This window comes from Leucopleurus acutus (assembly GCF_964270905.1).
Source record: "Leucopleurus acutus genome assembly, chromosome: 11".
Lineage (NCBI taxonomy): Eukaryota > Metazoa > Chordata > Mammalia > Artiodactyla > Delphinidae > Leucopleurus > Leucopleurus acutus.
In genome coordinates, this window is record NC_139152.1 from 27,045,592 (window position 1) to 27,060,233 (window position 14,642).

The 14,642-nt window shown below is 39.6% G+C and overlaps 1 protein-coding gene across 10 annotated transcripts in view; it reads left to right on the forward strand.

Annotated features, from left to right (window-relative positions):
• The window catches only part of BICD1 (BICD cargo adaptor 1), a gene marked incomplete at both ends in the record, with an annotated part of 208,901 nt that overhangs the window by 129,464 nt on the left and 64,795 nt on the right, over window positions 1–14,642 (forward strand). For all 10 annotated transcript variants that reach the window (XM_082851085.1, XM_082851089.1, XM_082851088.1 and 7 more), the window contains one exon: window positions 12,948–13,100. In XM_082851085.1, the coding sequence (XP_082707211.1) occupies window positions 12,948–13,100 (153 nt within the window). The remainder of the gene's footprint in view (window positions 1–12,947; window positions 13,101–14,642) is intronic.

Sequence of the window (14,642 nt, forward strand, 5' to 3'; positions counted from 1 at the left end):
CGTGATGTATGTGATATATATGTATATATATACCACATATACATCCACATATATAAGTAAAATAATTTTGTTATGATTAGTCCATTATATAATTGTGTTAACCATGTTCATTTTCATGTGGGAATAAGTTGGCTCTATAGCTAAAGTTTGAAAATAAGCAAGATGTAAAGGAACTCTGAAAGTATACATAAGCTAATAAGAACAGTGGGTTGGGCGTTGAGGGGTGGGACAAGTTGGGAGTGAGATTTTTACTCACTGCATATATTTTTATAATATCTGGCTCTGAGATCAGTATCTCCTCATTTTTTTTTTAATTTTTATTTATTTATTTTTGGCTGCATTGTGTCTTCATAGCTGCTTGGTCTTTCTCTAGCTGTGGCAAGTGGGGGCTACTCTTCACTGCAGTACGTGGTCTTCTCATTGTGTTGGTTTCTCTTGTTGCAGAGCATGTGCTCTAGGTACGCGGGCTTCAATAGTTGTGGCACGCAGGCTCAGTAGTTGTGGCTCACGGGCTCTAGAGCACAGGCTCAGTAGTTGTGGTGCATGAGCTTAGTTGCTCCGCAGCATGTGGGATCTTCCCAGACCAGGGCTCGAACCCGTGTCCCCTGCATTGGCAGGCGGATTCTTAACCACTGCGCCACCAGGGAAGCCCTCCTCATCTTAAATTATTCATATGATGAGCTAGAAGCATGTCTACATGTTGACTGTTTTCTCAAAGAATCTTCAAATGGTTAATGATAAAGAACATTCTGAAGGATCTCCAACACTGTCCTACAAAAGCTTTTTTTGTTTGTTTTGTTTTTCTTGTTGTTTTGTTTTTGTTTTTTGGCCACACCATGCGGCATGCAGGATCTTAGTCCCCTGCAGTGGACTGCGAGGAAGTCCCACAAAAGCTTTTAACTGACTTTTTAAAAACTACCTCTTAATGTGGATGTAGGATGGCTCATTACAATTTACAAAGTACTTTTAGAAATGTTTTCTCATTTATTTATGATGACTCTGGAGTTGAATAGAAAGCTATATTTCTGTTTTATTTTTAATTTTTATTTATTTATTTATTTTTTGGCCACGCCATGCGGCTCGTGCAATCTTAGTTCCCTGACCAGAGATTGAACCCGTACCCACTGCAGCAGAGTCCTAACCACTGGACTGCCAGGGAACTCCCTATTTTTCTGTTTTCAGAGGTAAGAAAACTGAAAGTCCTGGAAATTTTTTGCTGTAAGACAGCGTTCGAATCCAGGTCCATGTCCAGAACTATTTTTACTCTTCCACCCACCTCTTTGTAAAATAGCTGCTTCTCTGAAGCTGTTATTTTTTATACTATTCCATATATTGAAGACTTAATTTGAGTAACTATATTCACTAATAGTTTAAGCTTTCTTCTTTATTACCAATGTTTGGGCTAAACTTTGTTTCCTGGATAATAAAGGTGTTTTGTAGAAATAAAAATAAACAACCAAGTCAGACCAGCCAGATATCCTGTAAAAGTTTCAGAAACCATCTGGATGAATAACCAATCAGTCAGCCTCTACTATATGCACATACCTAAGGAATAAACAAAAATAGTGTCTCTAATGACCTTTAGTCCCTTAAGGGGTTAACTTGTATCTTCCAATCAAGTTATAAATTATATCAAGTTATAAATTATTATTTCTGTGCAGCGTTTTTTCCTCATGATACTTATCTCGCATTTTGTCATTTTTAATCCCTTCTCCTTTCTCATCCCTCCAAATTTTTTCTTTATTTCAATGTTCACTTCCATTTTTAAAAAAAATCACTTTAAGTACACACCATTACTTCCATTTTTGATCACTTCTTTCTCTTTCATGGTGTTTCTTCTCATTAAACATCTTTATATAGTGTGTTCCCATGGTGATAGGCATTAAAATTAATTATTATAATGAATGATTTTGAGACTATTGATGCTGTTTATCTGTTGGGTTAGATCGTTCTTTACAGCAAGGTCACAATAAAGTCTGTGAAGCTGCAGTGAAAGGATATTTGCTAGAGATCGAACTATTTCTGGAATATTTGTGAACTCAGATGTTTATTGCACAATCTAGATTTCAAATCTGTTTAATGTATTATCTAAATTTCCCTTTTCCATTTAATAAATTATTATAGTAATTGTGTAATCAGGGCAGCATGGATATTCATAATTATAAGGAGATACTATTAGTAAAGAAAAATTGTCCTGCCATCTTTAAATTTAAAAAAGAGAAATTTTAAAAAGAAAAATCAAGCAAGTAAGCAAGGGGTAACTAGACTATTTTGGGAAATGATCATGGTTTCCTGACTTCAAGTTTGATTATGGAAAGAAGAAAAGATTCCAGTATTTTATATCTGCAAAAGCTCATTCCAGAACAAATCAGTATATTCAGGTTACAATACCCAGGTCACAAAGCCACACTTTCACTGATTAAAAAATAACTTCCAGTCCACTGAGTGAACTTTAAACGATCATACTACTTTGTGAAACATAATAACTCAATTACTGGATCTGATATATGCTAGATACTGCCAGCACAATTTGCTTATTATCATGTGAAATACATTCATGCTGCAGCAAAACTGTCTATAGACTTTGCAAAACAAAGATATTTTATCAGCAGTAACCAAACTATTAAAAATCTTACACATAGTCTCAAAAGACCACATACATGATTCCATTTATATGAAATGGACATGGATTTTTTTTTTTTTTTCCTGTGTCGAGCAGCTTGTGGGGTCTGAGTTCCCTGACCAGAGATTGAACCTGTGCCCTCGGCAGTGAAAGTGCAGAGTTCTAACCACTGGACCACCAGGGAATTCCCTGTAATTTATTTTTGAGGTGATGAAAATGTTCTAAAATTGATTGTGGTGATTGTCACAACTCTGTGACTATATTAAAAACTATTGAATTGTATGCTCTAAATGAGTGAATTTTAGGTATATGAATTATATCATAATAAAGTTGATACCAAAAAAAATTTTTACACAAAATGTTTTCTGTAAAACACATGTTCCACCCAGCTAAGATGCAATGTAAATGTTTATTAAGCTATTTTTTTTACTTAGAATAAATATGTATTATTTTAATGTCCTTTTTATACAAGTAAAAGAAGGAAAAAATGATATATCAGGGTATAAGAAAATCAGTCATATGTTATTTATTTTGTGCCATTTGTTTCAAATGCTTACAATAAAAGGGCGGATTTTATGTTGCTGTCAAGATTTTGCTTATGAGAAATGTTTGAAATGAGGCATTGAAATGTGAACTGCTTGTGAAATGTCTGGTCCTTGATTTCTAATGGAGGCTGATATCCCATGGGAAAGGTGCTGATATTGCTTCAAATTCAGTCAAGGATAGTTAACCCTTCATGGTGCCGCTTTCTTCAGAACAAGATTTGCAGATACCTTCAAAGTGAGAATTACGGAGTCTTGCTTTCGTTATGGCTTTATTACTCTTGTATAGTCATTGCCAGTCAGGACCTGATCATCTTGTTTCACCCCCTTTTTTTTTTTTTTTTTGCGGTACGCGGGCCTCTCACTGTTGTGGCCTCTCCCGTTGCGGAGCACAGGCTCCGGATGCGCAGGCTCAGCGGCCATGGCTCACGGACCTAGCCGCTCCGCGGCATGTGGAATCTTCCTGGACCGGGACACGAACCCATGTCCCCTGGCATCGGCAGGCGGACTCTCAACCACTGTGCCACCAGGGGAGCCCTTTTCACCCATTTTTATATCTATTCACTCCTTTGCTTTTAATTTCATGTCATTATTTAAATCTGATGATCCATTCAGCCCTCAGCAGTTGGAAGGGATCTGGAGTTGTGCTATAAAGAGCTTGGTGGTTTACCCCAGTCAGCTGTACAGATACTATCATTTTCTACTGTCTCAGAGTAACATTTTGCAAGAACATGGTCTGTGGATTGATCAAAATGCTCCTTTTAAAAGACGGAGATCTTGTAGTCAAAAAAATTTAGCAAATGCTGCATACCACGTCTTACTCTTACAAAGTCTCAATACATGCTAGCATGTTAAGGGCTCTGAGAAGTCCAGCAGAAAAAAATACATGTGTAACTTTAACTTATATTTCCTAAACTTATGTTTGAGCAACTCCCAGTAACCCTGCACAGAACTAGCCTAATGCAGAGCTCACTATGGGCAATGCTGTCCTGAAGTGGTAATCCTCTCCTCCTTTACTACTCTTTCCCAGCCATGGCAAATCTCTTTCTATCCGTTTTCTCACGGAGCATGTTTGTTTTAAGCCACATTTCACTCACCTTGTTTGTTTGTCCTAGCTATTTCCCAGTTATTAAGTCTGGATTGCGCTTGGAGATGCTTCCTGTATGGTGCTCTGGATACCTCCTTTTCTTCATCGATAGCTCTCCTGAAGACTGTGAAACCCACGTGACTGCCTGATAGAGCAATTGGTCTTCCCTTATTGTGATTTCGGAAGAAGGTTCCAGTGTCCATCAGCTTATTATTGGCTGATAGCATGGAGACATCACAGTGTTGATGTCCCTCATTAACTGTACCCATTCTTAAGAGAGAGAGTATAACAAGTCGTGTCAGTCCTATAGTGTATATCTATGTCTGTAGGAGATGTTTATCGAACCCTCTTCTTGGTACAAATTTCCACAGAGATGGGATAAAGTATAAATATGCATGGAATGCGTGTCACCTAAAGGGTTTTTAAACAGTGGAGAATTTTACCTGGGGCCTGCTTTGCAGGTGTGCTTTTTTTTTTTTTTTCCCAATCTATGAACAGATATGATATGTACAAATACACCTGTACTTCTTTGGCTATACTCAGCTAAGCTCATCCTTCAGAGACTTCCCAGCTTTCCTCACATTACCACCAGTCCAACTCAGGCTGGAAGTGATGAGTCTGAGCTGTGGGATACAACTACCATGAGTGACGGGCTCCCCTGGATTCTGGGATACTGTGGGGATGAATTACTGACAACTAGTGAAGGACATCTGTTCCTTCTGACATCTAGTGAAGGAAAAATAGCCAATATCCAGCAAACAAATAAATCAAATAGTGATAAACACTTTTCAGACCATTAAAACAGGGTTATGTGAGTGTGACTGGGCAGCTACTTTAGAATGAGTGGTCAGGGAAATCTTGTGGAGATGACACTTAAGTTGAGATCCTAATGAAGAGACAGACAATGTGAACAAGGAGAAGGAAATCCAAGCAGAAGAGACAGCTGGTGCAAGAACTCTAAAGCAGGACCCAGCTTGAGATGGTTAAAGAACCAGAAGTTTGGGGATCGGGGGCATGATATGTCCTTGGGAGAAAGATGCATTATGAGCACTTTATGTGAGGCAAGAGTCAGGTCCCATAGGGTTCTGTTAGCCCTGGTGGGGATTCGAGAATCATCAGCATATCGGTGGTATATCTAAAGCTAGAGGCCTGGATGAGGTTGCCTTTGGAGAGTAGCCAGAAAAGGGAGGGGCTCAATATAGATTTGGAACACTTGACAGTAGAGGTTGAGCTGAGAAGGAGGGGAGGAAGTCAGAAGGGACTGCAAAGAAGCAGCCAGTAAGGTTAGAGTTTAGATGTCTGGAAAGCCAATAGAAGAAAAAGAGTTTCAAAAAGGAGGGAGTGGTAAACGCTGTTGAAGAAGTGGGATAAAAGGATGGGACTTCCCTGGTGGTCCAGTGGCTGAGACTGCGAGCTCTCAATGCAGGGGGCCCAGGTTCGATCCCTGGTCAGGGAACCAGATCGCACATGCCGCAACTGAAAGATCCCGCATGCTGCAATGAAGATCCCGCGTGCCGCAACTAAGACCTGGCACAGCCAAATATATAATTTTTTTTTTTTTTTAAAAAGAAGTGGAGTAAGAGGAAAACACAGGTGTGGGCACCAAATCCAGTGGCAACAACGCAAGTCATTGATGACTTTGACAAGGGCAGGTTCAGTGTTTATTGGAATGGATTGAGAAAGGGCGATCATGACTCTAGAAACAAATATGGATGTAAAGGTCAAGTTTTGTTTTAAGACTGGATTTACTATCTTTAAACTGTATAAAGTATTGATAGATTAAAAGAAAGTAAAAGGAATGGGAATAGGAGCCATACCTCCTTCTGCTCCACCCCCACCCCAAGTAAATATGAGGCAAGATTCTCAGGGAGAGAAGAGACTGATTGTATGAAGAGAGAAGTAGGAAACTTACTACACTGTGGATATACGGTATGATCACTAGACAGTGCCAAAGGCCTGTTTGAGATTCAGGACTTCACCACTCATATTAGGCACCATTCTGATCCACATAACACCTGGAGGTTATTCCCCTGACAGGAAAAGAAACAGGCATGGAGAATTAGTAACCTTGGCCAGAGTTACTAAGTGTTGGAGTAGGGGTTTGAATCCAGGGAAGTTTGGTTCCAAGCCTGGACTCTTCACCACTACATTCCACTACCTCTTTGTGAGTTGTAATTGAAACCATGTGGCATGGATTTGTATTTTCTCCAGTTCTGTTTAGTTTTGGGCATAACAAGGCAGAAAGTTAGGCTCTATGATGTGCTTGCAAGACAGTAAGTATGTGATGATAGTATTGGGTTGGCCAAAAAGTTCGTTTGGGTTCTCCATAGGATATTACAGAAAACCTGAGCACACTTTTTGGTCAACCCAGTAGAATCAAACCTGGGTAAAGAGGGAAGTGAAAACCCAGGGTTGCAGATAATGAGCAAGCTGGAGATCGAAGGATAGCAAACCTTGATGAGGTGGAAGAATGGCTGGGTTGGGAGAACTGGAGATGATTTGGAAGAATAGGAGGTAAGTTATTGGTAATGTGGGTTAGAGAGTAGATCACCTGAGTTGAGGACGCTGAGGACCTGAGAGGTCAGGCAAGAACTATGGTCCACTCCTCTCACCAGCAAGAGAAGAGTTAATCTTTGGCCAAAAGAAGGAAAGTAAAGATTATGGTCTTAAAGTGCCAGAACTGGCCAGCAGTGGCAACTCTCTAGAAGTGAGAAAGTCAGTACTGCATACCCCATCCTTTCCCTTCTCCATCTGTCTTCCTTCACTCCACTCACAGATCCAGAAATTCCTGGTTTGACTATCCAAATTAACACTACCTGTAATTATTAATAAGACATCTTTAACTCTCACATTAACTTTATTGTAAAATTTCTTCCTTTCTTACAACTCCATTTTGATACTTTTATCCTTATTAGGCCATTGTTTTTTGCTCTTCTTTTTTTTTTTTCATTTATTATTGCATCAATCAGTGACTAAGTCCTGTTCATCCTGAGATGTCCCTCAAAATTCCTAATCCTTTTCCTCAAGTTAAGGGGCTGCTTAGCTTGTTCTCTGTCTACCCTTTCAACTCTCAGAGTGACTTTTTAAAACATAGGTCTGATTACATGGCTACTTTGTTTAAAAGACTTCGATGGTTCCCAAATTCCTTTTTTAATGTAGAATTTCCTGCAAAATCTATCTCAAGTTCCTTTGCTCCAGCCACACCCAGCTGCACTATTTCCTAAACCACAGCCTGATTAAGAACTTGAAAGCTTTCAAGCACTGTAAATATTTTGGTTCCTCCTACTACCTCATAGGTTAACCATACTAGACTGTAATTTAACATTTTATGAAATAACACCAAATGTAGACATAAGCTGAAAATAATTGGCTATTTTCTAGATTTTTCTGAATTTCTCTCTTCTCTTTCTCTCTCTCTCAGTGCTCCAGCTTCACTGGTGCCCTAAGGAAGTGCTCGGTCTGGCTATTGGCTATTTTAGCATTGCCCTCAAATAGGACTCTCCTTTTGTTCAAAAGTTTACCTCTGGCTGGAAAGTCCATCCACCTCTTTACCCATTTAGTCAACTCTAATTGTCCTTCAAGGTTCTACTCAAATGTTACTTACTTTATAAAGCTTTTCCTGACTCACCCAGGAGTAATTAGCAATAGTAATCATTATTCAGCCTTTAGATGTGAACCTGTCTCTGTAAGAGCATATGTTCCACTGTGTTAAGGAAATTATCTGTGTGTCTGGCATCTCTGCTCATTTCCTCATGTTATATCATTAAATTCTCACAATTACCATATAATGTTAAGTATTAGGATCCCCATTTTACAGATGAGTAAGCTGTGGGCAGGGACCTGTCACCCAGCTCACACAAGTTATTAGTAAGATCTAATAGGCCAATGAATATAATTAAGTTATAAAAGGCTAAGAGCTGTATAACTGGAAGGCACTATATTACTTTTTATACTTTAGTCTTTGTGTGGTAATAAGTGCTTATATTTTCTTCTGGCCAATAGTAGAGGGAATTTATTATTCCCACATAAAGAAATCCTCTTAATGTTTTTTTTTGTTTTTTTTGTTTTTGCACTATGCGGGTCTCTCATTGTTGTGGCCTCTCCCGTTGCGGAGCACAGGCTCCGGACGCGCAGGCCCAGCGGCCATGGCTCACGGGCCCAGCTGCTCCGCGGCATGTGGGATCTTCCCGGACCGGGGCACGAACCCGTATCCCCTGCATCGGCAGGCGGACTCTCAACCACTGCGCCACCAGGGAAGCCCTCCTCTTAATGTTTTTTAAAGTTATTTATTTATTTATTTGGCTGTGCCGGGTCTTAGTTGCAGCATGTGGGATCTTCGTTGCAGCATGTGGGATCTAGTTCCCTGGTCAACCTGGGACCCCTGAATTGGGAGTGCGGAGTCTTAACCACTGGACCACCAGGGAAGTCTCCTCTCAATGTTAATTAAAATAAAACTCTCAGAATGCTGCTATACTCAAGTGCAATGCAAACTGTGCGGATAGTCTACCCCAAACATTTCAGGGAATCCTCTGTCCTCTGAAGAGAAGCTGGGGCTCAGGTCTCTGGAGGCGAAAGGCTAGAGTATCTCCTGGTTGCGCCATTTTCTCCCCTTTCTCTCATGGTTTATTTTTCTCACTTTCATTATTCTTGATGGGGGTTTTTAATAGAGCTCAGCGCCATCTTATCCCAGAAAGAAAAAAATTGTCAGAGATAAATGTATGATGAGTATGCAAAAAACAAAAATAGAAATTTAAAAAATTTATTATGGAAGCAAAGAACACTGCCCATAAAATTTAATCTTTGGCAGTTCAAAAAAAACCATGGGTTTCAGACTTCCTTGGTGGTGCAGTGGTTAAGAATCCGCCTGCCGATGCAGGGGACACGGGTTTAAGCCCTGGTCTGGGAAGATCCCACATGCTGCGGAGCAGCTAAGCCCGTGCGCCACAACTACTGAGCCTGAGCTCTAGAGCCCGCGAGCCACAACTACTGAGCCCACGTGCCACAGCTACTGAAGCCCACACGCCTAGAGCCCGTGCTCTGCAACAAGAGAAGCCACTGCAGTGAGAAGCCTGTGCACCGCAAGGAAGAGTAGGCCCCACTCGCTGCAACTAGAGAAAGCCAGCGCGCAGCGACGAAGACCCAACGCAGCCAAAAATAAAAATAAATAAATAAATATTTTAAAAATGCTTTAAAAAAAGGGGGGTTTCTAACAAAATAAATGAGACCAGTTTTCTTCCCCTGGGTCTTATGTCTGTTTTATTGCTAGAGAGTCTTTCAACTTAACCTGTCTCCACACCAAGCTCTTCCTTTTCCTTAATTAACATCAACAGTTTTCATTAGCTATTTTATGATTTATCTGTTGGTGATCCTCATTAGCTTTGCCATGGTCTTAAATTTGTCCTGACATTTACTATCTTACTATATAAGGTTTTATGATTAATTCTGAGTGTATACGAGCTAGGTTTCTAGTCATTAACATTTTTTACGTTGTATATATTCACATTTTACAGAACCTCTTATATCTTAACGTTTTTGTTTATAATTTTATATAAATGACTGGCATCCAATTTATTAGCTTCCTCATATGTTCATGCATATAAACAAGGAAAACTAAATAACTATACATCACCCATTCAGTTAATGGTAGACCTTTAAGAAACAGAAAAATATATTAAGATTTCCTGTATCTGCAAAATAAAATTTAATGAAATATTGTAATTTGGCTTTGTAACCACACTCTATTTTTCATTGTACACTTATTGAACACATATGCAAAATATTGTCCAAGGAGCAGGGAATAAAGTAGTGTTTCTGCCTCTAAGTAGCTTGACAGTATATTGAAAAACTGTAATAAATCCAGTCATTTCACAGATTTAGGTATGTTTATTTCAAAATGTGTTGTTCTCCCTTTGTTTCACACTCTAACAACGCAGACAAAAAGCCATAATCCCTACAATAAATTTTTACAATGATTTTTTTTAGATTTTGTGTTTAGCCATTTGTATAACTGTTTTGTTATTCATTCCATGGTTATAAGGGCCTAAAATATGGCAGGTATTAGGGACCCTTAGGCAAACACTAAAGGTTCATTATATTCAGATGGAAAAGGAAATTTAATACACGTAAAAAGTGTAAAAGATAAATAAAGTACTAATTTCAAGTAATGTTTAGTGCTGTTCTTTCAACAGTTGTTTTCTGAGTATCTACTCTATGCTAAAATTCTGATCTATGAAGGAAATCATATAGGATGATGTGAGACTGAAGGGCAGGGGTTGGGGAGTTGTCTTATATTAGCTGTTCAGAGAAGGCCTCTCTGAGGAGATGACATTTGAACTGAGACCTAAATGACAAATAGAAGCAGAAGAGTTTCCTAACTTGGGTCCTGGGAGTCTGTGAATAGAATTCAGGAGGCCTGTAACCTTGGAGGGAAAAATAATTACATCTTCATTTTCTCTAAACTCAGACAAAAAATTTAGCATTTTCTTCCATTTGAATGTAGGCCACAAACTTCAGTAGCATTAGCAGCACCTGTTACTTTGTGATCAATATTTTAATATCACATCGAAGTTCTTGCAGGATCTTGAAATATCATCATTTCTTTGAAATTATGGTATTTCTTAGATCTGCCACTAGATCTGAGTATACATTCTGCTAATAAAGAAGCACATGTATTACTGTATCAGTTACATGTTACTGTGTAGCAAATCACCCCAAATTTAAGGGCTTAAAATAATACCCCATGATTCTATGGGTCAGCTATTTGAGCTCTACTCAGCTGGGCAGTTCTTACACACTAACATGGGGTCACTCATGTGGCAGCCATCATCTGGCAGCTCAACTGAGCCAAAGAGTTCAAGATGTTTCACTCCCCTGCCTGGCAGCTGGTGCTGATTATGGGCTGGGCCACGTGCTCCAGCAGGCTAGCCTGGGCTTCTTCACATGGTGGCAGTGTTCCAAGAGAGAAAGAACAAGAGCTACAATGCCTCTTATTTACTTATTTATTTGGCTGTGCCATATCTTAGTTGTGGCACGTGGGATCTTTTGGTTGCGGCATGTGGGATCTAGTTCCCTGACCAGGGATCAAACCCAGGACCCCTGCATTGGGAATGCGGTGTCTTAACCACTGGACAACCAGGGAAGTCCCTACGAAGGCTTCCTAAAGATAGACCTTTAGCCTTCCAAGCTAAAGCTTCCACTGCATTTTGTGGGTCAAAGCAAGTCAATGAAGCCAGTTCAGGGTTGACTTCAGACTCCACTGCGTGTGGCCATAGGGAAATGTGATTAATTGGGGGCCACTACCATAATCTACCTTATTACCATATCATAATTTTGTAAAATATTATATTAACTTAATTTGAGCATAATCAGTGTCCTTTGTAATCTTGTCTTTTACACTGTAAGGGAGGAAAATTTCCTTCTACCCTCTTGGGTTCTGTGACTGGGATAAAGAATTAAACTGACATAAAACAGATTAATAAGAAAAAAGCGTACAAATTTAATTTTTTTACAAGTACATGGGAATGTTCAAAAGGAAAACGAAGACCAGAAGTCATTAGGCCCAAAAGCTTGTATACCTTTTTACACAAAGAAGGGTAAATTGTGGGGATGTGACAAGACAAAGGAGCTTGGGCTAGGGACAGTATATCGTGGAACAGTGACTAGGAAACTGGGGAAACTAATGGAAGATCATTTTAGTAGATGTGTTTGTACGGGTCCATTTCAGCATCGATTCCCAGTCTCTTGTGATAAGAACGTTCTCTTCCTGGTATAGGAAGGGCATTTTTCTCAGGGGAAATTTCATGTCCTGCTTTTAGGTAGAAAGGGGGAGGGCAGAGAGCCCTTCCTGCATCTGCTGTTTCTCAAGTGCCTTCAGCTCAAAATAATCAATATACCAAAGTGGCATCTGTTGGCATGGGAAGTTCTGAACTCTTTCAGTGCCCTTTAAAATATCATTCTGAGAAGGGCTCCATCGGCTTCACCACGCTGTCAAAGAGGGTCATGGCGCAGATGAGGCTAAGAACCCTTGATCTGGAGACAGGGAGTCGGGGAGGGGGAGTGAAAAAGCCTGAAGGCGAGAATGAGCGGCCAAGTCCAACATGGTAGGGGGCAGAAGGAAGTTTCTGTGGCTGAAGCCAGGTGACTGAGGCCAGAGTGTCTGGACCAAGCCAGGATTAGACTACGTGGCTTAGTTGGAAGATTTTGAAACTTGCAGAGAGACCCCCCGGAGTTTGGAAAGTTGGTATTGTATGCATACTAATCTATAACTTTCTTTTATATTTCATAATGTATTGTGGCTCTCTTTGCATTTTAGTGCCTAAAGCTCCTCACTCCTTTCTTCTCATTCTTTTAAATAATTTTATAGTGCTTCACTAAAGGATGCATAATAATTTATTTCATTGTTCCCCCATTAGCAAACATTTAGACTGTTTCCAATTCTTTGTGTAAATATACATGAATTTATTTTTATTTACCTCTAAGAAAATATGCTTAAGAATGATTTTTAGTTGTAGAATTGCTGGGTCATGTGTATGTGCTTTTAAAGTTTGACAGATATCATTAAATTCTTATTCAAAAAAAGGTGGTACCAATTTACACTCCATGACATGTTTTTATTATTATTTTTAACTACCAAGACTTTATCTACACTTCATAAAATCTAGAAGTTTTGTATTTACTGTTTATTCTCTTGTTTCAGAACAATGAGATGGTGGAGCTACAAAGAATACGGATGAAGGATGAAATCCGAGAATATAAATTCCGAGAGGCCCGCCTCCTTCAGGACTATACTGAACTAGAAGAGGAAAACATCACGCTGCAGAAACTGGTGTCCACATTAAAGCAGAACCAGGTGAGGTTTAAGAAGATTTTTGGTTACACTGCAGATGGATCTATACCTTCTGACCATTAAGGTTAAATCTTCTATTTATCAGAAAAGAAACTGTCAAAATTTGCCTTAATCTCCCAACATTAATTATGTGCTGAAATTTCCCAACCCTCCTATTTCAGCTAAATTTAAAAGGCAAACCTAGAAGTAGTATAATTACCAAAAAGCTTTATTGGATAAGAAAAATCTTACTTTATACTTTAGCTCTATGTTAATTTATTTCTGGAGTAAGTTAAATGTATGGTAATCAGTTTAACCGCTGACTTCTCATTAAAGCCTGGGTTTGTAAGCCTGTTTTGTAATACAAGCTTAAGGTTTCCCTGCAATCTCTATCAACCTCTCTCTCTGTAAACTGCTTTCAAATCATACGAGGATTATGAAATATAAATCAGTACGAACATTATAAGAAAAAAAAGGCCTGATTTCTTTATTCTGCTGTAAGCTGACTAAAAAGATTGCATGTGTACATTTAAGTAATTTTGTGGGTAATGAGACTTAGATTGCTTAATTGCTGAATTTTCCTGATCAGTTTGCATTGTGGTTTGTTATAGTTATTAGTAATAGCATTCTTGAATCTGTACTTTTGGTAGAATTTATTTATGAATAAAATTCATAGGTAGTTAAGCAAAGGTGGACTGGATTTCAAGGTCTTTTCAAAGGTGGTTCCTCAACCACAACCCTATTCTGGTCCCAACGCTGTTATAACCTCTCAGATCAGGTCATCAAACTGTGCCAGGCACTGTGCTAGGCTACAGAGGTACCAGAATCCAGAGGGTACGATTCTTACCCTCCGTTAACTTAGAGGGCAGCCCAGTTATATGCTTCCACCTCTCTCCCTTCTCAAGTTGGTATCTCCTTCCAGAACTGTTTCAGTCAGCCCTTCATATCTATGGGTTCTGTGTTTGTAGTTTCAACCAACCACAGACTGAAAATATTCTAAGAAAAGAAATTCCAGAAAATTTCAAAAAACAAAACTTGAATTTGCTGCACACTGGCAGGTACATAGCATTTACATTGTATTAGGTATTATAAGTAATCTAGAGGTGATTTAAAGATGAGCCAATGTGCGTGGTTATATGCAAATGCTACAACCACTTTATCTAAGGTTTTTTTTTTTTTTTTTTTTGCGGTACGCGGGCCTCTCATTGTTGCGGCCTCTCCCGCTGTGGAGCACAGGCTCCGGATGCGCAGGCTCAGCGGCCATGGCTCACGGGCCCAGCCGCTCCGCGGCATGTGGGATCTTCCCGGACCGGGGCACGAACCCGTGTCCCCTGCAGCGGCAGGCGGACTCGCAACCACTGTGCCACCAGGGGAGCCCTATCTAAGGGTTTTGAGCACGCAGATTTTGGGGTCTGCCGGGGGCTCCTGGAACCAATACCCCACAGAGACTGAGGGATGACTGTGTGGTTTTGATAGATATAAAGATGAAAAGTGGAAAGGAAAAATCCAGAAGAAAATTGACACAATTGAAATTTTATTATTGATCATTGCCACTTCTCCCCAGCT